Source organism: Pezoporus occidentalis, unplaced genomic scaffold (genome assembly GCF_034315485.1).
Source record: "Pezoporus occidentalis ecotype Australia unplaced genomic scaffold, CSIRO_AGI_Poc_V1 ctg343, whole genome shotgun sequence".
Lineage (NCBI taxonomy): Eukaryota > Metazoa > Chordata > Aves > Psittaciformes > Psittacidae > Pezoporus > Pezoporus occidentalis.
The window spans coordinates 37715-64345 of NW_026915408.1; the positions used below are offsets into that span (position 1 = coordinate 37715).

The 26631-nt window shown below is 59.3% G+C and overlaps 2 protein-coding genes across 5 annotated transcripts; both read right to left on the minus strand.

The window, feature by feature from the left end:
- Window positions 1-4653: 4653 nt before the first annotated feature.
- On the minus strand, window positions 4654-11458 carry TRAF4 (TNF receptor associated factor 4). The gene is made up of 7 exons (XM_062629857.1): window positions 11235-11458; window positions 8693-8744; window positions 8254-8358; window positions 7999-8160; window positions 6491-6652; window positions 6263-6418; window positions 4654-5638 (listed from the first exon to the last, which is right to left on the minus strand). The coding sequence occupies exons 1-7, from the start codon at window positions 11375-11377 to the stop codon at window positions 5006-5008; spliced, it is 1413 nt and encodes a 470-aa protein (XP_062485841.1). The 5' UTR covers window positions 11378-11458; the 3' UTR covers window positions 4654-5005.
- A 3825-nt stretch (window positions 11459-15283) lies between these two features.
- Window positions 15284-26535, minus strand: NEK8 (NIMA related kinase 8). Of its 4 annotated transcripts, XR_009966868.1 has the most exons (16): window positions 26040-26529; window positions 25498-25703; window positions 24417-24649; window positions 23609-23740; window positions 23210-23418; window positions 22761-22840; window positions 22093-22274; window positions 21746-21896; window positions 20666-20742; window positions 19430-19547; window positions 19025-19175; window positions 18647-18810; window positions 18281-18439; window positions 17975-18133; window positions 17147-17849; window positions 15284-16407 (listed from the first exon to the last, which is right to left on the minus strand). XR_009966868.1 is itself a non-coding variant. In XM_062629858.1 (15 exons), the coding sequence occupies exons 1-15, from the start codon at window positions 26369-26371 to the stop codon at window positions 16379-16381; spliced, it is 2382 nt and encodes a 793-aa protein (XP_062485842.1). In that variant the 5' UTR covers window positions 26372-26528; the 3' UTR covers window positions 15284-16378. The 4 variants fall into 4 exon arrangements, 3 of the variants coding, with proteins under 3 accessions (XP_062485842.1, XP_062485843.1, XP_062485844.1); XM_062629858.1 differs by lacking the exon at window positions 17147-17849 and having other exon boundaries at window positions 26040-26528; XM_062629859.1 differs by lacking the exon at window positions 17147-17849 and having other exon boundaries at window positions 26020-26128.
- Between the last annotated feature and the right edge of the window lie 96 nt (window positions 26536-26631).

A 26631-nucleotide genomic window follows, 5' to 3' on the forward strand; every position in this document is an offset into this window, starting at 1 on the left:
GTAGGAACCAAGCAGGAATGTTTGCTGGGGAGAGAACTGGGAATTGTTGCTGGGTTTGATTAAACCACAGGCTGATTGTAAACACTGCTGCTTGTGTGCTATGGGTCCAGCCACAATTCCTCCTTGTCTGCAGGGAAAACAGAGAGACCTGGTCCCTCTGCCCCTAGGGCTGCTAAAGTCGGACTGAGAAGTGAGTGCCCTTCGAAGTGCTGACCTCCCAGTGTGTGTGATGAGCTCAGTTCTGCTCATTGACATCATTCCAAATTATAAAGGGGCTTCATTACATTTGTAGACCCGTTCTGAAGAGACCCCTGTGCAGCTGTGGGAGGTTTTCTCCCCTCTGTAGTGATTGCACATCGAATTCAATCTATGCTTTCATCCCAGAATGACGCAGCAGCTCAAACCCCATCTCTATGTGCTGGAGTGTCAAAACCTTTCAGACACCAAGCTAACACCTTGCATGCTGTTCCCACTTTGCCCAGATACTAGGAAATGTATTTGTATTCCACGTGCTCCTCCAGAATTTGGGGGTAAACCAGACCACCCATCCATCTGCCCACCATGCAGAGACAGAGCCTCGGAATCCTCCATCCTGCAATCACCGGAGCATCTCTGGTAGCATCTTGGTAGCGTCTTCATCTGTCCCCCCAGCAGGAGGAATCCCTTCTGCAGGACTCTTCACTCTGTCTTTGCAGGTAGTTAGACCTATTTACTGGAGCAATAATGAGCCAGTGGGGACTTCTGTGTCAGCAGAGCTCCCTGCAGCCATAACTAAGCTTAAGGCCTCTGGCATACAACAGAGTAAGATCCAACCTTTTAAAGCTTCTCCCTTAGGGCCAAACAGGGTTTTCTTTGCAGATTTAATGGCTGTGTTTGGTTTTCCCCCTACACTGAGCTCCCTGTACCACGGTAGGGGTTAAAAGGATGCAGACACTGAGGGGTCAGCATCACCCCGAGATGTTCTGTGCCAAAACCCAGCAGCACATTGCCTTGTGATGGAGAGGGGCTGAAGAGAACTGGTCAATGAGGAGAGGGGCACGCTGAAATCAGCTCCTCAGGGCTTGTGTTGGACATCAGCCACCTTCGGATGCTCTTCCAATGTTCAACAAGGCCAAATTGCAGTAAAATGACTGGAGTATTTAATCCACTTCAGTTCATTTCCAGGCAATCGGGTGCACAGCATTAACTCAGATGGCCTCAGCGGTGAAATCGCACCAGGATTTAACCTCGATAAACCCCTTCTCCTTCACCACCCTCTAAACCCCTTGGTCCTGGGGAGGGGGCGACCCCGGCCGGGTGTTTAATAAAGGATGTGAAAGCAAATTGCTCTTGTGTTTTTCTCCTGATATTAATATTAATGGCTGGGTTTGCATCTTGGCGAAGAGTGGCAATAATTGGCACAAATCGGGGCTCTGCATTTGCATCCAGAAGAGCAGCCAGAAATTCTCCCTATCTCTATACCAGAGGTTCTGTAAGGTGTGAAAAGGATTTGGTGTTCAGGTAAATAGGAGCATCTCGGTGTGGTTGGGGTCTTAAACTAAGCTCTGGCCCTTCAATTTCCAGGGTATTTAGTAACACTTTCCTCACTTGAGCATGTTGTGTGATACTCACCGTGTTGGCCCAGTGGAGCAGGGGCCATGCTGAAAGCTGCTGGGCCTTTAGAATAAACCTTCAAGCCAACAACTTCGCAGGAAGTTTATTTTTAAACTCGAAATTTGAGGCTAAATTTAGGACCAAATCCATTTTATCGCTCCCTCTCCCCCATGAATGTTAAGAGCATCTCCTCCTCCTGCTCTGCAGACAGGGGCTTGCAGGGGAATTGCTCCAACCCCGTGAAGGTTAAGAGGTGCTTCAAGATCCGGTTGACATTTCCAGCCAGGCACCGCACGGAGACGTGGCTCCGGCTGCGACGTGCCGGGATAAAGGGAGCTGTGCGGTGGGGCTCATGAGAGCTACTGGAGAGAGGCACCTGATGGCAAACAGCACTTTGGAGAGGGCAAAGAAAAGGGAATAAGCCCCAAGCAGGGGAAGCAGAGGGATGGATCCTGGGCTTTGAGGAGCTCTCGGCTCCCTGGGGTTGGTTTTCCCCTTGGGTGGGCTTTGAATGAGCACAGTCAGGAGGTGCTGCACAGGCTTCAGCCAGCAGTGCTGCCCACAGTAGCTTTAGGTCATAAAGCCTTTAGGTCACAAATAACTATATGGGGGGGTTCTTCATTATTATTATTATTTGTAATATATAATAATATAAGTATTATACATCATACATATATTACATATAATAATTATTATATAATTGTAATACTATATTGTAATAATAATATTATACTATATTGTAATAATAAAAATAATAATAATAATTGGGGAGCACAAGGGGCTGCCAACACCCTGCTGTGGTGTACGAATGGGACAGCTCCTATACAGTGTGTGTGCATATATATGTAAATATATATATGTATGTCTATATGTGTAGAGATAAATTATATACTATATAAAACATCAAATACAAACTATAGATATACATACATATCTAAAGGTAAGATATGTGCAGAGAGGGATGGAGGATGTGCTCGGGGGATGCCCCTCACACAGCGGTCAAAGGGGAGCACAAGGGTCTGCAGGAGGCAAAACCGAACGGGAACGGGCCCGAGAGCGGCGGCTGGGGTGAAACCAAAACACACCGCGAGGCGGCGCCACCGAGTCGGGCACGGGGCGGAAGCCGGGGAATGAGGAGGGGGGAGCGCGGTGCGGGCTGGTGCTGGGCAGCGGAATGGGGTGATGGTGGGCACTGAAATGGGCTGGAGCTGAGCACCGAAATGGGGTGGTGCTGGGCACCAGAACGGGCTGGTTCTGGGCACCAGAATAAACGGATGCCGGACACCAGAATGGGCTGATTCTGAGCATCAGAATGGGCTGATTCCGGGCACCAGAATAAACGGATGCTGGACACCAGAACGGGCTGATTCTGAGCATCAGAACGGGCTGATCCTGGGCACCAGGATAAACGGATGCTGGACACCAGTACGGGCTGGTTCAGGGCACCAGAATGAACTAATGCTGGGCACCAGAACGGGCTGATTCTGGGCACCAGAACGAACTAATGCTGGACACCAGAACGGGCTGATTCTGGACACCAGAATAAACGGATGCTGGACACCAGAACGGGCTGATTCTGAGCATCAGAACGGGCTGATTCTGGGCACCAGGATAAATGGATGCTGGACACCAGAACGGGCTGATTCTGAGCATCAGAACGGGCTGATTCTGGGCACCAGGATAAACGGATGCTGGACACCAGAACGGGCTGATTCTGAGCATCAGAACGGGCTGATTCTGGGCACCAGGATAAACGGATGCTGGACACCAGAACGGGCTGGTTCTGGGCACCAGAATAAACGGATGCCGGACACCAGAATGGGCTGATTCTGAGCATCAGAATGGGCTGATTCCGGGCACCAGAATAAACGGATGCTGGACACCAGAACGGGCTGATTCTGAGCATCAGAACGGGCTGATCCTGGGCACCAGGATAAACGGATGCTGGACACCAGTACGGGCTGGTTCAGGGCACCAGAATGAACTAATGCTGGGCACCAGAACGGGCTGATTCTGGGCACCAGAACGAACTAATGCTGGACACCAGAACGGGCTGATTCTGGACACCAGAATAAACGGATGCTGGACACCAGAACGGGCTGATTCTGAGCATCAGAACGGGCTGATTCTGGGCACCAGGATAAACGGATGCTGGACACCAGAACGGGCTGATTCTGAGCATCAGAACGGGCTGATTCTGGGCACCAGGATAAACGGATGCTGGACACCAGAACGGGCTGATTCTGAGCATCAGAACGGGCTGATTCTGGGCACCAGGATAAACGGATGCTGGGCACCAGAACGGGCTGATTCTGGACACCAGAATGGGCTGATTCTGAGCATCAGAATGGGCTGATTCCGGGCACCAGAATAAACGGATGCTGGACACCAGAATGGGCTGATTCTGAGCATCAGAATGGGCTGATTCAGGGCACCAGAATGAAGTAATGCTGGGCACCAGAACGGGCTAATTCTTGGCATCAGAATGGGCTATAGGACTGGCTGATGATGGGGTGGGACAACACGAGGTATGGGCACACTGCAGCAGCTCTACCCCTCTCCGCCCTCCAGCCCAGCCCAGCCCAGCCGCGGGTGCAGCTAATTAGGCGCTAATTACATTAAGCCGGAGCAGCACTAATGCAATTGTGGGATTAGGCTGCAGGGATGCGACACCCTCATTGCCGCTGGGGTGATTGGGGGGGGGGAACGGGACACCACATCCCTGAGACCCCCCTAAAACACCCCCAGTGCCCTCCACCATTACCCACCCCCTTGTACTGAGTCCCTGCTCCCCCCAAGGTGTAATTGGCTTGCCTGGGGGGGGGGCTGAAGGACACCCCAGGTCTGGTGACACCCCCAGCACATCCCATTGCCGGTGATTACTGAGTTACCCATCTCCATCTGACCCATCTGCTGCCGGGATGTGGGTCAGGGATTACCACCCTCCGAGCCCCCCAGCCCAATGGCTGCACCATGAGCACCCCATTGCTGGGAGGGGGGCAGCACACAGGGGTCCCCCCCGTCCTTGCCCAGGCAGAGGAAGGAGCTTTCAATCGGCCATAATAAATACAAGAGACGTTTATTGACCAAAACCAAGGGGCGGGGAGGGGGGGCCCGGGGTAATAAATAACATCCGTGCTCCCGGGGGGCACCAGCTTACAAAATATGGCTCTGGGCAGGGGGTCCCCATGGAGAACGGGCACCCCATGAGGGGCTTGGGGGTCCCAGCCCCCCAGCACCCCCCCAAGCACCTGAAAAGGGGCTGCAGCAGGGTCCCAGCCCTGGGATGGGCATGGGGAAGCAGCCCTATCCCTGCCCACCCGAGCGGCAGGCAGGGGCTCAAGCACCAAATGGGGCACCCCATGGTGGGTGCCCAACTCGTGTCCTGTCCCCCCCCGGGAGCACCAAGGGCTCAGGCCAGGATCTTCTGGGGTATCTCCACCGAGGCTTTGATGAAGATGGCGTTATCCCGCACGTAGTTCCGCTTCTTGATGTCCTCGTGGGAGATGAACTTGGGGTAGCCGAAGCCCAGGGTGCTCTCGTCCAGGGAGCTGCGCGACGCTCCCGGCTTCTGGAAGTTCTTCCAGTTGGGATCGGGGTGGAAGGTCTCGGTGATGTGCTGCGGCTTGGAGAGCGAAGGGTCGCTCTGGTCCAGCAGGGAGAAGGTGACGCGGTAGGAGAAGGGCCACTCCAGCAGGTTGTCGTACTCGCCCGGCAGCACGCGGATGTACACGGAGAGGTGGCTGCTCTCCCCGCTCCCGTTGCCGTTAAGGAAAGCCGAGACCTGGAGCTTGTAGCCGTACTTGTGGGTGTAGAAAGGGGGGCTGAAGAACTCGTAGTTGCTGCGGGCTTTGGCTTCCTGCAGCTTGCGGGTGTAGTCGGAGATCTTCCAGATGAGGGTCCCGTCGCTGCTCACCGACAGCTCCTCCACGTCCCGGCGCAGCTCCAGGATCTCCTGACGCTGCCGGCTCACCAGCGCGCACACCATGCCCAGATGGACCTTGGTGCTCTCCTCCAGGTGACGGCCCATGGCCAGCTTGGGGCACTGCGGGGACAATGGGAACGTCAGCAGGGGCATGGGGCAGGACGGGAGGAGGATGCTGTGAGGTTGTCATGGAGATGGCGTTGGAGCGTGGTGGTACTGCAGCAGGATGGCATGGGGATGCTGTGGGGACGTAGAGGTGGCACAGGGACACCTGGTTGGGATGTCGTGGGGACACTTGGGTGGCAAAGGGGAATAGCGATGAGGCAGGACAAGGATAGGGATGCTGGGGAGGGACTCTTCATTAGGGACTGTAGTGACAAGACAAGGGGTAACGGGTTCAAACTTAGATTGGATATAAGGAGGAAATTCTTTCCTGTGAGGGTGGTGAGGCACTGGAATGGGTTGCCCAGGGAGGTTGTGAATGCTCCATCCCTGGCAGTGTTCAAGACCAGGCTGGATGAAGCCTTGGGTGAGATGGTTTAGTGTGAGGTGTCCCTGCCCATGGCAGGGGGTGGGAACTGGCTGATCTTAAGGTCCTTTCCAACCCTCACTATTCTATGATTCTATGGCATGGATGGGACAGAGCAGAATAAGGACACCAGAGGGGACAGGGCAGCAGGAAGGTACGGGGATGCCATGGGGCACACGGGGGCAGCACAAGGATGCTCACAGGGATTCACTCACCCGGTGCTTGCAGCCAGCCTCCTTGAAGGGGCACAGCAGCATGGCAGTGCTGCAGCTCTCCTTGAGGTGCATGGGCACGTCCTCGCGGGCGATGCTGGGCGTCCCGCACTGGTTGGGACAGGGCACGGGGTACCGGGGACACTGGTACTGGTGGTTCTGGGGATGGAGAGCGGCCGTCAGCCAGGGGCAGGAGCTGGGACGAGGGGGTCCCCGCGGGCCCCGTCTCACCTGGATGGTGTCGAAGACGAACTCCTTGGCGCAGTAGGTGCAGGGCTGGGTGCGCTTGGGGCACTCGGTCAGGGCGTGCTGGGACAGCAGGCGCCGCATCATGCGGGCCCCGCACTTGTTCTCGCAGTACACGCTCTCCTGGGGACACGTGCCCTGGTGGCCCTGGGCACCAAGACAGCATCGTCACCCTCCGGCTGCCCTCGTGGGCCAGGGATGCGGCCATGCCGTGCCCCCTATAGCCAAGCTGTGTCCCACAGGGTGTTCCCTACCCAGGATGTGTCCTCTATGGTGTCCTTCAGCCAGGCTGTGTCCCCATGGCCAGGCTGTGGCCCCCACGGTGCCCCATGGCCAAACTGGGGTCCCACACCCAGGCTGTGTCCCTATTGCCAGGCTGTATTCCCCATGGTGGCCCCATGGCAAGGCTGTGTCCCCATGGTGCCCTGCAGCCCATCTAAGTCCCCACATTGCTCCTCCCAACCAGGCTACACCCCCCATGATACCCACATCAAGGCCATGCCCCTTGTAACACCCCTGTCCATCTGTATCCTCTCCATGGCCACCGTGTTCCAGCACTGCCCCCCAACACTGCCCCCCAACACTGCCCCCCCACCACTGCCTCCCAACACTGCCCCCCAACACTGCCCCCCCAACACTGCCCCCCCAACACTGCCCCCCACCACTGCCCCCCACCACTGCCCCCCCAGCACTGCCCCCCCAACACTGCCCCCCAACACTGCCCCCCCACCACTGCCCCCCCAGCAGTGCCCCCCAGTACTGCCCCTCAACACTGCCCCCCCAACACTGCCCCCCCAGCACTGCCCCCCAACACTGGCCCCCAACACTGCCCCCCAACACTGCCCCCCCACCACTGCCCCCCCCACCACTGCCCCCCACCACTGCCCCCCAGCACTGCCCCCCCAACACTGCCCCCAGTACTGCCCCCCAACACTGCCCCCCAACACTGCCCCCCACCACTGCCCCCCACCACTGCCCCCCAGCACTGCCCCCACCACTGCCCCCCAGCACTGCCCCCAACACTGCCCCCACCACTGCCCCCCAGCACTGCCCCCAGCACTGCCCCCCAACACTGCCCCCCAGCACTGCCCCCACCACTGCCCCCCAGCACTGCCCCCAACACTGCCCCCACCACTGCCCCCCAGCACTGCCCCCAACACTGCCCCCCACCACTGCCCCCCAGCACTGCCCCCAACACTGCCCCCACCACTGCCTCCCAACACTGCCCCCCAACACTGCCCCCCACCACTGCCCCCCACCACTGCCCCCCCACCACTGCCTCCCAACACTGCCCCCCAACACTGCCCCCAGTACTGCCCCCCAACACTGCCCCCCCCAACACTGCCCCCCAACACTGCCCCCAGCACTGCCCCCACACCACTGCCCCCCCACCACTGCCCCCAGTACTGCCCCCACACCACTGCCCCCCAACACTGCCCCCCCAACACTGCCCCCAGTACTGCCCCCCCAACACTGCCCCCAGCACTGCCCACCTCGAAGGCCTCCCCGGTGAAGTCGCTGGCGCAGAACTCGCACTTGACGCGGCGCTTGGGGCAGCCGTGCTGGACGTGCTCGGGCAGGTCGCGGCGGCTCAGCTTCGCGCTGCACCGGTTGGGGCACGGGATCACGTTGAAGCCGCAGGTACCGAGATGGGCCTTGGGTAGGGGGGCAATGGGATGGTGAAGGGGGGGTCTATGGGGTGCATATGGGGTGCACGGACCCCCCACACGCATCCCGCTGGCCCCTACCTGGAGGTGCTTGATGAGCCCGCTCCAGCGGCAGCCCTCCTCGCTGTGGATGCAGCGGATGGCCAGGCTCAGCACTTGCGCCTCCAGCTCCGGGTCGGGGTAGATCTGGGATAGCAGCACCATGGCATCAGCATCCCAAAGCAGGCTGGGGTGGCGGGGGGCACAGGGACCCCTATCCTGGCCTGGCTGGGAGCTGTGGGCACGCTGCCCAGGGCCGGATCCCCCCCCGCTCCCCTCGCCGGCACACGAACAAGCTCCCTTTGTGGGGAATGGGGTTTCCGCTCCCGGCTCCATGGCACAAAGGGCTCTTGCTTCCGCACGGGTGCCAGTGCCAGGCTGGGGCGGCTGTGCCAGGCGGGAGCGTGGGGCAGGGGGTGGCCTCTCAGTGGGGGATACAGGGATGGGGATGTCCCGCATCCCATCCGTGTGCCGGGCTCACCTTGGCGTACTCCAGGGGCAGCTGGTCCTCGGGGCACTTGAAGACGCCTTCACTGCAAGACAGAAGGGTCCGGGTCATTGAGGGCTGGGAACTGCACCGGTGACACAGCCACCATGCCCCACAGCGTCCCCACCAGCCCACCCCATGGAGCTGGTGCTGACCCTCCATCGCTGAGCGCTCGCCCCGCGCCAAATCCAGCCCATGGGGAGCCGCAGCTCTAATCCCGCTCCATCTGTCTGAGCTGGGAAATGCCCCCACCAGACACCCACACCCCCCCGCCCGGGCCCGGCACGGCTGCCCCGGTCCCCAGAGACCTGGACCAGCCGCTGTGAGCGTGGCACCATCTGGACCCCGATCCCCCCCTGCCTTTGCCCACCCCAATTCCCCTGGGATTACAGCAGGGTGCCGCTGGCGGCGGCCAGCACCGAGGTGGGGACCATGGGCACCCACAGCCTGAGATGCCGGGGCCCAGGGGAGCAGTGGGAGGCCACAGCTGGATGCCAGATGTGCAGCCCGGATGCATGGCCCCGGGGCTCCTGCTCCACAGGAAACGGCCCCACCAGCCACTGAGGTGAGGCAGGATATGGGGACACGCAGCTGTCCTGGAGGGGTCCCCATCCTGCTGGGGCCCAGGATGGGGTGCTCATCCCGAGAGCCATCCCTGAAGAGGGAATGGCTCTGCTCAGCCTGGCCTCGACGGGATGGAAAGCCAGGGATGGAGCCAAACAGGCAGCAGGGCCGGTGACACAGTTGGCCAGGAGCCACCATCACTCCTGGCCCCCATGACATTGCCTGGGGACCGATGAGGTTGGCACCCGTGCGCCATTCCCAACGGACACTGGGACACAGCGCAAGGACCCTGGGTGTCCGGATGAGGCCACAAGGTTGTCCTGCCCACACCCAAGCCCTCCACGTCTGATCACCGCACACCGTTGGCAGGCGCCAGCGTGGCCTCAACCGGAGCTGCCAAGCGGATGTGACTCGGAGCAATGGATCCAGCAGTGCCGCCTGGCACGTGCTGGCTTGGGATGCCCGGGCACAGCGCAGTGACACCCCCTCCATCACCACCCCTGTGCCCCCCAAAGTGACATCCCCCCCCCCCCCCCCCAGTGAATCCAGCCCAGTGCTGCCAGTGGGACCCCGTGGGGCACAGCCACATCCGTGTGCCCGCTCCGCTGGCTGCAGGTGTTCCCCTGGGGGTCACCAGGCACCCGGGTAGATGAGCTGCTCCCAGCCCCTTCCGGGGAGCCCATGGCATCGCCCCATGGCTGGCAATGGCTTCCCCGGGGGCATCCAGCCCTGCCTGCACCCCATGGATGGTGTCAGGGTGCTGAGGCTGGCAGGGAAAGAGGGACGGCGACCCAAAGCCAGCGTCTAATCCCCAACAAAGCCTCCCCTTTCCTCACGCTTGGCCAGGCAGGGAATGTGCTGAGGCAGCGCCTGGGGGGACCGTCCTTGCCTCTGACCTTCGCAGCGTGCCGGGGAGCAGCGAGGTGATGGGGTGGGGGAGCCCCAGCACCCCCAAACCCCCCCCCCCCCCCCCCCCGAGCACCGCGCTGGGGCTGGATGGCTCAGCCCATGGGATCCCCAAACCCGGTCTGGTGCAAGGTGGGGGGTGTCAGTGCGGGACCCCCGTGTGTGACCTCGCTGAGGAGCCGCGGGACGGTGCGGGAGGGAGCGGGGCTGCGTGGCACCGGCGCGGGGAACGCCCGGTTTCACCGATACCGGCAGCGGTGACGGTGCCCGCGGGGCCCCCGCACCGGGCAAAGGTCGCTTCGTTGGGGCGAGGTGCAGCCGGGGGCGGCAGCGGAAACAGGGCCCCGAGGGCACGCTCGGCACCGCCGCAAGCCCGGCCCGGGGGGACACCGGCACCGGGCACGGTGCGACCCCGGCACCGCACGGAGCCCCGTGGGCAGCAGCCGGCAGCGCCGGGGCCGGTACCTGGGCTGGGGTTGATCAACAGCAAGCCCTTGGGAAGGGGCCCTGTCCCCTTGGTCCCTATGAGTGCGCACAGACCGGGTCTCGGTCACGGTGGGCACGGCGGTACCGGGGCAGCCGAACCCCCCCGCATGTACGATCGCTTCCTCCAGTGGAGCCGGGGAGGGAAGGGGTTAAACACAAATCTCTGCGAGCGCTCGAAACTCGCCGCTGCGGGCTTCCCCCGGCCTCTTCCTCCTCCTCCTCCTCCTCCTCACCGAGAGGGACCACGGGCCGCTGCACCCCGTGGGGCGGCTGTCACGGGCTGGGCGAGCCCCGCACCCCTTCACCTCAACCCGGAGCACCCCATAACCCGCAGCACCCAACAACACGGGGTAACCCCATACCCACCCCGGGACATCCCCAGGGCAGCCCCGACCTCCCCGTCCTGAGCACCCCGCGGCTCCTCGCACCCCTCCCCGGGGCCCCGCACCCGGTAGTGATGTGCGGGGGGGGGGGGGAGAAGCACCCAGTGCCCCCCGTGTTGCAGCACCCCGGACCGGGGTGTGACCGGGGCACCCCATAGGGGAAAGGGTGCTCGTGGTGCGGCCACGGCGGGGCTCACCTGAGGAACTCCTGCAGGCAGGTATCGCAGAAGCGGTGTCCGCAGGTAGAGACGCGGACGGGCTCCCGCATGGGCTTCCCGCAGAGCGGGCACAGCACCCGCCGCCGCGGCCGCTCCAGCAGCTTGTAGTCGTAGCCCGGCATCCCGCCGCCCCGCTCCGCTCCTCCGCGCCCCGCTCCGCTCCGCGCTCAGTGCCCGGCTCCGCCCGGGGGCCGGACGGGGCGGTGGAACCGGACCGACACCGCCCCGAGCCCGGGGCCGGGCTTCGCCGCCTCCCGCACGGGCTCCGCCTCCCCGCACCTTCCCCCCCCCCATACACACACACCCGGCACCCCGGGGAGCATCACATTGGGGGGGGGGGTGTTTGGGAGGCACCGCGTTGGGTACAGACACCCCGGGGAGCATCACATAGGATACAGCCCCTCCTGGGGGGGTTGGAACTCCCTGCATTGGGCACAGACCCTCCGGAAGGGATTTGGGACCCCCTGCATTGGGTGCAGCCACCCCAGGAGTCTGGGGAGCATCACGTCATGTCATGTCATGTCATGTCATATCGTATCATATCACATCATACAGTGCCAGACCAACATGCAGACCCCCCTTTCCCAGCTGTAGCCTCCCCTGGCCCAGGCTGGGCTCTGGCTGCGGGCTGGGGGCACACAATGCGCTGTCCTCACTGTCCCAGTGTCCCCTCCTTGGGGGTACCACGCTCCTGCTGGGCAGCAACAGGACACAGAGGGGCTGCCCCGATTCCCCCCATGTGCCACAGGCATGATGGGGACACATGCCACGCTCCCGTGGCCTCATCTTACACAGGTAAGTAGGATCCAACAGCATCCCTCCAGCCTGCGGTTCCTAACCTCACAAGAGCTCGGAGAAGGGAGAATAAAAGCAAATCTGGCTGGCTCCAGCCCCCACTTTGCTCTTGCAGAAACCGGAGCAGCATATGGGAGTATTTGCCCCTTTCCCTAGAGATGGAGACGAGCAGATGACAGGCTCTGAGCATGTGTTAGTCCCACCAACGCACGCTCCAGCCAGCTTCCCATTAAGGGTGGCAGTTGCTCCAGCCCCAAATGTTAGCAGTTTTCAATTAGCAAATGGCAGAGGAGAGGGATTCCTGGGGGACACGCTAAGCAAGTCAAGCTCTATCACTTGTCACTCAAGGAGCTCACGTTACCCTTCTCCCTGCTTAAAATAACCCCCTACAACAGCCCGAGGGGGAAGGCAGGCTGCCCGCCTGCTGCCCCAGCTGCCAAGAAGGGGATGGGTGGCTCTTTTTGGGGGTTACCCTGACCTGAGCTGCAACAGGGCTTTAACTCCTGACACCCAAATAGCAGGGAAGCTTGTGTCAACATACATGAAGGGTGAACAGTCACTGCAGGGATGTATGGAGCTGGCAGCCTCGGATGGTGGAGAGCACTGAGCTAAACTTTAACCAGCTCGCAGAGAGCCTGGAAACCCAACGTGTAGGAACAAGAGCCGGTACAGGGATCACAGGGGTGCACCGGGCACCTCGGAGCTGTCTTAGGGGTGGCAGCCTGGGCTTGGGCTCACCCGGAGCCGTGACCCCCCCAGGGCAGGATGTACAAACAGCCCTGTGGTCCGTCTGGTTCTGCCACTAAGTCACAGCACCCCTGGAGCTGGGCTCGCCTTGAACAACCCTCAACAGGGACCTGTCTGAAAACCAGCCCTGGACACTGCTATGGGACGGGGCTCAGACCAAAAGGATGGGCCCTTGGTACCCCACGGGGTGAGGGGACCCCCTGCGCTACCCCATAGCAGGCGTAGGACGCTCGGAATCATCACAGAATGGTTTGGGTTGGAAAAGCTCATCCAGTTCCAAGCCCCCACCACGGGCACGGACACCTTCCACTAGAGCAGGCTGCTCCAAGCCCCGTCCTGCATCACTCCTGCTTAGATGAGCTTAAAAAGCCTTCATCTCCCGTGACAGGCAGGGACCAGCTCTGAGTTTTATCACTATTTACCACTTCTCTTTGATGTTTTAAACCTTTCTCGTTCCTAACCTCGCTGAGGAGCATCTCTGCTAATTAGCCAGGAGCTGACAAAGCCATCAGGAGGTGCTGGCTGTGCCGGCAGGACGGCTGGGAGGTGTCAGACCCTGCAAACAAAGATCCTTCCCTTTTCCCCCCCTCTCCCTAAGGGAAGCCCTCCCCGCTCTCAACATCACAGCCGGGGCGTTTGTCTCACACAAAGGCGACACTCGGAGCAGGGCAATTCCCTTTGTGCAGGCGATATGTTCGCTGTCCGCCCTGTGATGGGTCAGTCCTTGAACCCATCTGGGCTTTGGGAAGCCTTCCCCCTGCCCTGCACCCCTGCTTCATTCACCCCCCCGCTTTGTATTTAACTTAAACTGGACGGACAGAAAACAAACCTCAGCTTCTAAAGAAGTTAAGGTGGAGCGGTTTGCCCTGGGGGAATGGAGCGGGGAGAGTCCTCTTCCTGCTTTGTGCCCGGGAAAGGCGGGGGTAAGGAGAGCGAGGGTGCTGGACACAGACACAGGCTCACGGAATGGGGATGTGACCACAGCAGAGGGGCCGGACTGAAATCAAATCAGCTCTGGGATCAGCAGGGGGGTTCGGGGCTGTTTCCTGCTGACAGCGGTGGCCCCAGGTCACTGGGATCTTATGGAGCACAGGAACAGGGATGAGCTTTTCCTGGATGACAGTGACAGAGGGTACCTACACCAGCCGGGATGCACAAAGCATCCCTGCATCACCTCCCCTACCCGCTCCCTTCACCCCTTGCCTTCCTTAGCCAAAGAGCCACAGGGACACAGCCGATCCAGCACCAGCTCCCCAGAACACGGGAACAACACAAGGATAAAAGGGAGAAGCCCCAAGACCTGCAGCTTTCACCGGGAGCTTCTGCAAGGAAACAAAGCAGCAGACGTGAGGAATGCAGTGGCCTATTTGCCCGGGCTGCTGTGTGCCTGCGGCAGCGCGGACATGCCTCGGCTTGTCGCTTCAAGAGCTATTGTTGCTCGGGGCTGGGGGCCTCTTTGTTTCCTTTACCCTTTCGCCAGGCTTGGTCACAGCCTGGTATTAAATTATTCAAATCATCTCGCTGGGCTTCCCAGCTGAGCTGCTGCACGGAGCACGCAGGCTGCGGAATCCCCAGGGCTCCAGCGCCGGCCCTGCACTAGCACTGGTCCACACGGGCTCCTCCGACCATAATAAGGCTGGTGACAGCTCAGCACTGCGGTGCAAAAGCATCATTAAGCCATAAACCCCACTTCACACCAGCACATCAGCGGGAAAAGGGGGCTGACGGAGGCTCACCCCTCCATTTGGCAGCACGGGGAGATCCCAGTGGCTCTCTGTGCTGCACATCCCATGAAGCAGTGGCATATTGGTGCCACCACCTTCAACACAAAGGGGGGCAGAGAGCTCTGTCCTGCCATCCCAACCGGCTCTCTGTAGCAGAACATCAGCCCCTTCTGATGGGATGTGTTTGCATGTGGTGCAAGGAGCTCAGCAAGGAGCTGAGCACAACGCAGGCAAGAGATGTCTGTTGCTGTAGGAGCCGGTGCTGCCACCAGCTCGGCACAGGCAGCAGCGCAGAGGGGCTTTGAGGTGATTTAACCCAGCCCCGCAACCACCCCGGTGCCCAGGAGTGGGGAACACCCTCACCTCTGCTGACACCAGGCTGCTGGAGCCATCCCTATAACCTGCAGCACAAAGCGAGTGCCAAGGGACTGGCAGAGCCTTTGAATTCCAGTGAGCTTCCTGGGCTCCCAGGGTGTAACCGCCTGGAAAGGCAGCTCCAAAGCAGGGAAAAACCCCTGCTCCCACCCTGGCAGGAGCCAAAGAGGGAGGCAGTGTCTGCAGGCAGGGCACACGCCTCTCCCGGCCGGACAGGACCTGCTCCCTTCCCAACCCGGAGCCTGGGAGGTGAAGGGAAGAAAGAGCAGGAGAGCTGCTGGGATTCATTACCTTCCACATGAGAGAGGGATCAGTTGGCTTCTAGCAGAGCCCAGCGAGGTTCCCCTCATTGAACACAGGAAAGAATCACAGAAATAATTAGAGAGATTTCATCTCAGCCACCTCATGAAAGCCCTGACTTTATACACAACAGATTGGCAACGGCACAAAGATGGATGTGAAAGGCAGGAGCATTTGCAGTGTCAGACAGATCAGAGACAGGAGCTCATCAAAAACTGGCCCAGGGCAGATGTAAGTTAAAAAAAGAAAAGGGGGCAGGGGGAAGGAAAGGAAAAGACCTTTCTTGAGATAAAACCTGCAGCTCCTGTCTGTGACACGGTGATATGCCCCCTCCTGCCTACAGACAGGATCCCTGGTGAAAGCTCATCACCCCCCTGGAGAGATCTGGGTTAAAAACCTTCAAGTGCTGACAATCACTCGCTGTGTTCCACTGCCTTCCGCTAGCTCAGCTGGGAGCCTGTGAGCTGGTCAGCAGCAGGATTTAGGGGCCTGAGGACAAATGTCAGCTGGAGGATCCTCTGGTGAGCTCCTGGCGCTGGGGGAGGCTCTAATTGGAAAGCTCCAGGCTGTGTTTTGGGGAGAGCAAACCAGGTTGTGCTGCACAAAGGGGCTGTTCACCCCGGGTTCGTCCTGCTGTGCAGAGCAGGACCCTCAGAAGCATGATAAACAGCCCAACAAATGGGTGAAATGCTCTTTGGGGGATGGGAAAGGACAGGCTTCTCTAATTAGAAAAGAGGTTTGCACTTAGTCACCCCGAGTAGTGCCTGGGGCCCTAACTCCAGACACCGCTGTGCACAGGCTGACAGCTCTCTCAGACACCGAGCTGTCAGCCTGGGCTCTGTAACCAGAGACAGTTTCCACTGGGGAAACAACCTTTGTGCTCCTCACCCTTCCACACAGGCACTTCCAGCAGGGAGGCTTCCCCATTGACAGCAGCAGCGGAGCTCTGGGGATGCCCACCCCATGGCACATCCAGGGCAGCAGCTCTCAGGCACTGAAGGTTCACAGTGACCCTTGTTGATTCCATAAGAGAGACCAGCTCCGGTTCCATGGGAACCATCGTTAGGAGCTCCCTGTTTCCTGTTTGGAACTCCTGAGCCTGGGGATGCAGGGCTGAGCCATCAGGAAGCGCTGAGAGGACAAGGCATTCCAGGCAGCTGGATGTGTCCCCTCGACTCAAACTCACTGGGAAGGCGACTCTTCCACAACAGCTGAAACACAAAGGGCAAGGACCAAGAATAAGCCACAAGCCACTATCCTGGTGAAGCTACAGGGAGCAGTGCCTGCCCCACACAGACCAGATACCCAAGGGATGGGCAGCTGCAATCCTTGCCTTGCTATCCCAGGAAGCAAGGCCTCAGTAGTGGCACAAGCAGGAGGCAGCGCCCGGCACACAGAGCCCAAGCAGGAGTCTCTTGCAGCTTGTGCCCTCCTCCTCCCTTCCAGCACACCTGCCTTTTCCCAGTTACTCCTGTGTTTACAGTGGGATCGAGCAAAGGGCACAGCAGCAGCCTCAACAATGAAGAGGGAGGAAACCCAAACGGGTCACAAACGGCGTTTGCCACACGGGAGGAAAGCACAGAGCGGTGCAGAACGGCTGCCCCAGAGGCAGAGCCCTGCTCGCCTGTGCCAGCAGCCTCTGCGGGCCAGATCACAGCCGGAGCTGGCAGCAGCAATGACACCGCACGTGGCACCAGCAATCGTGTGCTCTCTGGAGAAGCTTCCAGGCAGATTGAGCTGTGTGAAAGCCCAAATCTCAGCTTTTCACAGAGCTCCCGATGCTTTTTGCACCCTGGCTACTGAGGGATAGGGATAGCAAGGCCAGGCTGCTGCCCTGATGCTGCTGCTGCTGAGTTTGCACTGCCAGTACGAGGGCAAGCAGGTTGAGGTTTCAGACTGGGCAGTGCAGAGGGAGAGAAATGGGGCTACACGCTCAGTCCCTACACTTACAGTGCTGCAGGTGGAAGCCCACAAACCAGCTCTGGGAGGGGAGAGCAGCCTGCTGCAGACACAGAACCCTCCTGCTCCCATAACAAATGTCCTCCTAGTTTCTGAGCCCAGGGACTCAGCCGTTCCCTGTCCCCTTCACATGGCAGCACACAGCACGAGAGCTCAGCCCTTGCAGGAGAAGAACAGGAGCCATGGCCCATTGCGCTGCGCTGGGGCAGTCACAGCCCTGCCTCCTCCCCTCCAGGGTGTAATTAGCCTGCTTGAAGTGGGCTGGGACTGGGATCCCTCAGCCCAGCACTGAGGCCATAATCAGCCCAGGAAAGGAGGAAGAAAGGCCCCTCCAGGAGCGTGGGCCAGGCTCCCATCAGACACCCAGGGAACGGAAGGGCAGGTCATGCCATGGGCACGTTTTAACCACGCAGCGATGCTGCCTTTGGGCCGAGCAGAGAGGAACCACAAAAACCAGTGCTATCTTTTCCAAACCACAATGGAAAGGCAGCAGCCAAAACGACGCCTCAAATCTCAGCTTCTATTTCAGCAGCAGCAATTAGAGAGCTGCTCCTTTTGGATCCTCAGCTCCCCGCCAATGTGGGAGTGCGGGAGAACCTCTTCTGCTGTCCCTCTGCTCTCCCGGCCCAGCGGAAGCATCCCAGTGCTGAAGGGGAATTTTTATGGGCCTCAAGCTATTTCTGTTCACCTACAGCTGGAGAGGGCCTAGAATAACACAGAGCTCACATGCCAGGGTTACTTGGGACAGCTCCAGTCACAAGGCATTGTGTCTGGCTGGGCTCTCACGGCAGGAATCACAGTAACAAAGCCTCTACTCACGCTTTACTGCCAGCAGCGTGTTCCCGTGGCAGCAGGCAACGGAGGTCACCAGGTAGGGATGTGTCTCCTCCAGCTGCACCGGCTTTGGTGTTCCTGTTTCCTCATCCTTCCTGCCCAGGCGTCCCCTGGCTCCTTTCCCCCATGTGCACACCTCACCATCTGCAAAGGGATATATCCCTTCACTGCACACAGAGCCTCCCTCCTCCCTGGTACCTACCCAGGCTATCTCCTTGACCACAGCATGGACTGCAGGCAGAGGAAAGCTAGAGTCTGCTGCAGCCCAAAACACTGGGGTTTCATTCTCACCTGCACCAATGGCCACAGTGAAGGCATCCCCACAAGCCACCACAGTGACCTTCATCGCCTGGAGCCCCACAACCAGGTGGGGTACACGGCTGTTGCGGCAGGAGCTGGTACCCAGCTGCCCGTGCTGGTTGCTGCCAAAGGTGTAACACTGGCCAGAAGCTAGCAATAGAGACAAGAGAAACAACTGGGTGTCACCTGAGGATGCACTGAAGCTCTTTGCTCTGTACCACACTGAGCATCCACAGAGCTCCAGCATCAGAAGCAGGGTGTCTCCCTCTTCTCTGAGGTCTCTGCCCATGGGAAATGGCAGGAGGATGGAGAAATGCAGGTGCCCCCCAGTCAGGTGTTTGAGCACCCAGCCCTCACCTGTGACTGCAGCTGAGTGCGCTGTACCAATGTCAGCGCACACAATCGGCTCTTGGTTCAAGGGGACCGACTGGGCACACATGAACACCGTGGCCTCTTCCACTTGGTCCTCTGGGGAGGGCTCCTCTGCTGAGCTAATCCGATCCAGGCCCAGCTTGTTACACCTGCATGGGGAAAAGCACAGTTCAGAGCTGGCAGAATGGAGACAAACCCTGCCCTGGTATAACCACACCACCAGCAGCGTGATGCTGGGGAGCAGGATCACACAGTGAGCGATGTCTTCTACAGCCCCTTGCTCCCTCTTCCTGGGCTGAGCACAGATGGAAAGGCCCAGGAGGCTGTAACAAGCTCTGGAGCACAGACCCTCACCCCTCTTACCTATTGCTCCCACAGGCAAGAATCTGGTTCTTCACAGTGAGGACCATGGAGGAGTCGATGCCACAGATGACTCTGTGGACCTCATGCTCCGGCGGGACTGTGACCTGCTGGGGGGAGTTGTGGCACTCCAGGGTACCCAGCCCGAGCCGACCTGGCAGAGGGAACAGAGCAGGACACAGCTGATGGCAACGCACAAACCTGAGCATCAACGTAGCTGCTCCAAGAGCCATAGAAGCGAAATCCAAACCCCAAGGGCACTGGCATGCGGTGAAGCAGCTGCAGCTCCTCCACACCCACCTACCCTGGCACATCTGGAGAGGACCGTGGGCAAGCAGGGCCGGTGAGAGGAGTGGGAACAGGCAATGGGAAGCACAAGCCCTGTTTTACCAGGCAGCCGTCTCTTACCATTATCCCCCCTGCCCCAGGCAAACACTTCCCGTTCGTTGGAAACTGCCAGGACGTGGGATGCGCCACAGGCCACCTGCACCATCTCATAGCCCAGCAGGGCCTCCACGATCTTGGGCTGGCAGGGGAAGAGCAGCAGCCGTCAGCCGAGACCTCCCAGCCAGCCCCATCCCTCCCACCCGGCCCCCCAGCCTCAACACAGCGCTGGCAGCATCCCAGTTTTCATCCAACACAAACACCGGGGAAGGGTTTCTAGTTCCAAACAGCCTTCAAAGGGTTCAGAGACTACGTGCACGCAGCACAGAAGATAATGCAAACATCTCTGGGGCAGAAGAAAGCAGCCAGCACCAACGGTTTGGAGAGGGAAGGGTTGGGATTCGCCCCCCTGCCCATGTGGGGAGTGCCAGGGGCTGTAACGCACTCCCTGAGCAGGCAGGGGCTTGGTGCAGGATGCGTTGGCTGAAAGGCTCTTGTGTGCAAGAGCCGTGAGCTAGCAGTGAGGGTGTGGAGAGACCAGGATCTCCACAGCTCACCCAGCCCCTGCTGTGACCTGCTGTTAGATCTGACACCTCGCCACAGCCAACCTCATCCTCATTATCTCCTGCCAGTGAAAAGCACCATTTGTTGGGATCTGGCTGCTGCTCCCAACTGCTCCCCCCCACACACACACAACTCTCCCCAGCAATAAGCTCAGCTCCGGACGGAGCCAGCTGACCACGGGGCCAAATGGCAGCAGTGCCTGTGCTCGGCTGGAAGCCATCGTGCTGCTGCCACATCCGAGGAGAGGGCTGGAAGGGAGCGACGTGCCCGGGGCCCTTGTGTTCGGAGCCCGTCGGAAGCGCACGGCTCTCCTTCAAATAGTGCTGCTTTTGAGCAATAACTTTTCTCAGTGAACCCTGGCAGCTGCAGGCCAAGAGTGGAGCAGGCAGGTGTGTGATTGGAGGCAGGCTCCAAGCTGGGAGCCTGCCAACAGCAACCACAAGGCAGCTCTTGACTTCCCCCACGCTCAAAGGCATCATTGTGTAGGGGCAGGGGGGAGAAAGAAGGAAAGAGAGACGCAGGTTGGGTCTTTTAAACCCCGCAGTGACAGGGAGGGAAAGGGGAGGGAGCTGGATGCCAAAGCACGGCTGGGATGCACATCCCTGGAGCTGGGATGAGCCCTCTCACGTGGCGCAGAAGGCAGGAGCCATCCTGTGCCCCGGGGGAAGCAGCACGCCCAGCACCCTCACGACAAACCTGGCTCACATCTGTGAAGCTTCCGTGCCCCAAACAGCCATTGCTGCCGCTGCCGAAGGTCATGATTATCCCCCTGTCTGCAAAAGCAGAGGGAAGTCGTGTTACTGGTGTGTATGAGGCCCTGCAAGGCACACACACAGCACCCACTCCGGTCCCTTCCAACCCAAACTACTCTATGGTTGTATGATTCCATAACTTGCTGCAGGGGCCGGAAGCCTTTAGTGAGCTTCCAGAGAGCAGCAGCCTCAATGTGCTGTAACAGCTCGCCAAACAAAGAGCAGATGACAGGAGAGAGCTGAGATAACATTATTGCAGCTGTGTAACTCCACGGTGTGTCAAGGTGTTAAACACACAGAGGCACTCGCTGAGCAGCCACCCAGCAGAAGGGGAGGCAGGAAATGCCATGGAGAAGTAGAACAAACCCATGCCTGCAGTTTGTCTATTGCATGTCTGCCATTTGCTGCCCTGATCACCAGCAGAAGTGCAAACAGGGCTCTAAAAGGACTACTGGGAGGGCTTTGCTCTGCAAACAGCCTCAAGCTGGTGTGTGTGCTCCTCTCCCAGCCAGAAGCTGCCTGGTTCACTCTAAGGGGTCTTCAGACCTTATCTTCCTATAGCTGAGGACAACCAGCCCTATAGGAGCTCACACTGACTTCACACTGCAACGCCAGTCACTGATGGTCGCTGCTTGTGTCTGCATCACACTCACAGGGTGACAAAGGCTGAACTTCCCTGATGCTTCTCACACTGCAGTCCCCACTCTACAGGTCAGTTCTGGCTCCATATAACACCAATGCAGCCAGGACAGCAAAAGGAGGAGATCTGTAGCCCTCCCCATACCAGACACACCTTTGGGATCAAGTTAACCACTTGAGCATCACAGGAGGACCATGCCTGTTATCTCTGCCCCTTACCTAATGTTATATGAGAGGCCACGCAGACTTTGTGCCATCCCACCCCAGCATCTCCGGGGCTCCTCTCTGTGCAGGCTCCCCAGGCAGTGACACTACATTTACAAGCCCAATGCCATGCAAAGGGGTCTGGCACCTGGGGAGGCGAAGGCAGGAGGCAGCAGCTCACCTGTGAGGCAGGCTGTGAAGAGATCCCCACAGGACACGTGTTTGATGGTCACACCAGACTGACCCTCCAGGAAGCGGGACACAAACTGAGGCTGGAGCTGCTCAGTGGCTCCGGGGAGGGAAGGGCCTCCTGCAGCACCCATCGGGGGAGCCTGGTGGAGAGAAGCTGTGTCATCTGCGGTGGGGTTGGGGACCTCAGAGGAGTCCCTTCCCACACTGTGACCCTGGACAGTGGTGCTGCTGGATGCAGCGCCAGGGCTTACGCAGTGAGCAGAAGTGTGCTCTCCTCAGAACTCACACATCTGAGGCTTCCACGGCCACTGGAAGCCAGCAGTCCCCATCACTCACCTCCCACAGGATGAGCCTTCCCGACTTGGTGACCCCAGCCTTCTGTGTCCTGCCTGCAGACACCTGCACCACCTCAGTGTTAAGCATGGGCAGTCGGAGAGGGGTGGTGATCCCGCTCCCCCACGTGTAGATGGATGACAATGGAGGAGGGATTCCTGTCCTGGCCGAGCCCCCTCGAACACCTATGGGTCATAGAGAAATCATTAACGTGGATCCATGACTCTCTTCCCACAGGAACAGAAGACACCAGCCAGTCTGGGTGCCAGCATAGCTGCCTGCCAGCCAGCAGAGCCAGACCAGTGCCTGGCCAAGGCTGGCAAGGGGCTGCTGCAGAGCTCCCCACCAGGGCTGGGAGCAGGTCCTTGTATTTACCCCAGAATTGAGGGAAGTGGCACCACAACAGCTCTATCCTAATTGTTATCAATGCCAGCTGCACCGGCCTGCACCAGGACTTCCCCCTCAGCATCCCCCTGGCTCATTCCCAGCCTTTGTTGGGAACAGCGGAAACTTGGTTCAGGCGCCCATGGGCTCCTCCAGGGCTCATGGAAGCTGACACCGCTTAATCTTCCCCTCTCCAGAAGCTCCAGTGCCTCTCTGACCCTCCCACCATCCAAAGGAAAGGGTCCTTCTGAATGGAGCTGTGTTGAACACACCGTGCCAGGACTCACCCCTCGGCCTGGCACTGCTCACTCGTCCCCCCGTCCGGCTGTGGGTCACTGTTGGCACCGGAGCCAAGGGTTTTTCAGGCCTGCCAAATCAAAATCCAGCCTTTAACATCAGCTTAGTGCAGAGGTCCTGCAGAGCCCTGGATCACAGGCAGAGCTACAGCATAAGCCACGGCTGAATGGCCTCGGCAGGTGCTTTAAACCACCTGAGAAGGGAGTTGGCATCACTGTGCTTCCCCCTGAGCTCACAGCTCTGTTTGCTCTAATGACAAGTTCATACCTGCCATGGCACCTGCTATGGCCTCGAGCCACTGGACCAGGCTTGCCCTGCAACAGCTGCACATTGGCTAACACAGGAGAGCTGCATGGGGAAATGCTCTCTGGAGCTCGGTCAGACACGTGCGGGCTGCGGCAGCCTGCCCAAGGCACACTGAGGTGACACCTTCACTTGCCTTCTCATCTTGACACTGCCCACGTCAGTGTAGAGGTTCAGAAGGGGCCGAATGCAGATGGCCTGGGCCATGATCTCATTCAGCTGGGGCCGCTTGGAAGGATCCAGGTTCAGCATGCTAAGGATGAGCTGGCGCAGGTCGGGGCTGTATCTGTCTGATATTGGGGCAAACGTCCCGCTCATGATCTTCAGTACCAAGGCAGGAAGATTCTGGAGAGACAACAAGAGACACATACAGTATCTGGGTGGTCAGAGGCGAGGCTGAGGAGCAGGAAGCTCTGAGCACTGCTCTCTGCCTTCACACCTCCAGGCTCAGTGAGAAGAGGGATCCAAGCATGCATTTGCACCTCTCTGAGAGGCCACAGCTCCCTGTGCTGTGTGTAAACCACCTCCCTCTTACCGCAGCTTCGAAAGCCCTCTTGAGGCTGGCGAGTTCATAGAGCACACAGCCCAGAGCCCAGATATCACTCTTCTGGTTGTAAGGCTTCCCTTCACAGAGCTCTGGGGAGATGTAGCACGGGGTTCCCACAACCTAGAAGAGACAATTTTACCATGATGCTGGGAAACTGGGGCAGCGAGGTGGAAAGAGAAAGGCTCAGTTTAGAGCACAGCATGCAGGCTGGCTAGAGCACCACCAACCAAAGCTTGGTGGAGCTGGGCTTTTTGTTCCTTGGTGTCAACATCTGCTTGAGAGTCTCAGGAAAAACCGTGAGGATTTGCCTTTCTGGTGACCCCCTCTGCTCAAACAGAGATTACCTCTCAGTTTGCTCCCATTCACTGGAGAGAATCAGAGCCTGGAGCAATGAGCGTGATATAAATGTCTAGTCACTTTAGACCAGGTGGGGAATGATACTCAAGCAGAGAGAGGAGATTAAGTCAAGGCAGGACAGAGGCACTGGCAGGGATTTTGTTGCCAAGTATGTGTCAGACAAACCCACAAACACCACCCCTCCCACTGTGACAGCAGGAGGAGCCCTGCCTCCCCTTACCAGCGGGCCCAAAGAGCCGCAGCAAACTTGGGTGTGAAGACATCAGTTTATATAAACTCCAAGGACCAAAGCAGCACCATGACACGTGGATGTGGCCTACTGCAAGTGTGCTACATCCAACCTCGCTGCCAGCTTCCAAGAGATTATCCTGAGCCAAGTCCAGCTTCCAGCTGGCTGCTATGGTGGTAAGCAGCTCCCCTGCAGAGCCAGGCCACTCACCGTGTAGGCTTTGCTCTTGCTGCTCAGGATTTTGGAGATGCCAAAGTCTCCGATCTTGACAATCATGCGGTGCTTGTCCAAGAGGATGTTCTGAGTCTTCAGGTCACGGTGCAGGATCTGCTTGGTGTGCACGTGGTGGAGAGCCAGGAGGATCTGCACGAAGAAGTGCAGGATGGTGTCCTCGTCCAGCAGGGAGTTGCAGCGCTTATGAATGAACTCTGCTAGTGTGCCCCCTGTGATGAGCAATAACGGGCTATCAGCAAGGGTGGCTGCACAAACCCAGCCTCAAATCCAGTGGGATTTAGCCATGGCGTCTTAAGCCAAGCACATCCTGGTGGGACACGCAGCATGTCCTCCAGTGCTGCTGAGACCATGCAGAGAACAACGGCAGCACAGTTGGTGGGACAACGGAATGGCAAAAGAGAAGTTACAGTTGACATATTGTCAAAGGCAGCAGGAAAAGAAACGCTAAAATTACAGCTCTTGGAGGAGGACACAAACCTCAAGAGCAGAACAAGATAAGCCTGTTCTGCAGAAGGGAATTCTTGCTGTCCATGAGGCCACGTGGCAAGGAGAGGCCCCTGTTGAGAAGGGAAGGTGCAGATTCAGGGCTCACGCACAGCTTCTAACAAACCCTCATGCAAACGTTGATTTCAGCTGCAACTCCACAGCAGATCTCGTTAGAAATCACACCTTCCCACACAGAGCTGGGGGAGCAGCAGCGTGGCCGAGAGCTGACACAGGGAAATGTGTGTGAAACCTAGGCCAAGGGCAGATGGCAGCACGCTCACTGGTGACAGAGGTGTTAGAAATCTCTTTGTTTTGGATATGATTAACATGCATAAGGCACAGAATCATAGAATCATGGAATGGTTTAGGTTGGAAGGGACCTTAAAGCTCATCCAGTTCCAATCCCCCTGCTATGGGCAGGGACCCCTTCCACTAGAGCAGCTTGCTCCAAGCCCCTGTGTCCAACCTGGCCTTGAACACTGCCAGGGATGGGGCAGCCACAGCTTCTCTGGGCACCCTTGGCTCATGGTCAGCTGCCAAGGAAGCAGTGACAAGGGACCCGAGGGCCTACCTGGGGCGTACTCCATGGCGATCATGAGCGCCTTGTCCTCCAGGAAGTTCTCGTAGTACTCGATGACGTTGGGGTGGCTGAGCAGCTTGAGGACCTGGCACTCGTTCTGCGCCGCCAGCCGCTCGTCCTTGCTCATCTGCTCCACCGGGATCTGCTTCAGGATCACCAGCTTCTGGTCGGCCTTGCGCAGGCAGAGGTGCACGATGCTGCAGGACGGGGACAGGCTCTCAGCACAGGGGACATGCAGCCACCACCCCGGGGTGACACGTGGCCCCTGCCCCTCCCGTTGCCATGGCAACAGGGCCTGCACCCCAGGGCCGTGTCACCCCATCGCCATGGCAACAGAGACTGGACACCCCCCCTCCCTTAGGGTACCACATACCGGCTGACCCCCCGCGTTGCCACGGCGACACTTTGTTGCCATGGTAACGCGGCCTGCCTCCCACCGCCGCTCCCCGCACACAGCCGGGACACCCCCGTTCCGACACCCCCGGCTCCCCGCCGGCCCGGAGCCGCCCTCACCCGAAGGCTCCTCTCCCCACCACCCGGATCCGCTCGTATTTCTCCATCGCTGCCCCGGCCGGGGCCAGCCTCCTCCCGTCTCCATGGAGACACTTCCGGGGGTTCCTACGGCAGCCGCGGGTGGACAAAACACCGCCGGCCGTGCCTGTGCCTCGCCGCGTGTATAGGGCTCGCGGGGGACGGGACGGGGACTCTCCGCTTCTACCGGGAGAGCGATGCCGCCCCACGGCGACCTAGCCCCTCTCTTGTGGGGGTACCAACGGCTCGGGCTCCCGCCCTGCACCCGGCGTGGAGGGGGGACAAGGGACCGCGCTGGCACTACCAACCGCACGCTACGTGGCCGTGCTGCCATCTAGCGACCGGCTTACCGGGAGCAGAGCCACACCGTACCCGGGACACGCACACGGTGCCGGGGACAGATGTGCTGGACCCGCGGCACCTGTGCAGCAACAGGACAGATGTGCAAAGCCCGGAATGGATGCTCAACGCCTGTCACGCACACGCTGCGCCAGCCCTGCACGGACACACACGCGTGTGCCACGCACGCCTGACCCGCACGGCTGCAACGCTTCGCACCGAGATAGCACCACAGTCACGCACTACACCGGCAGG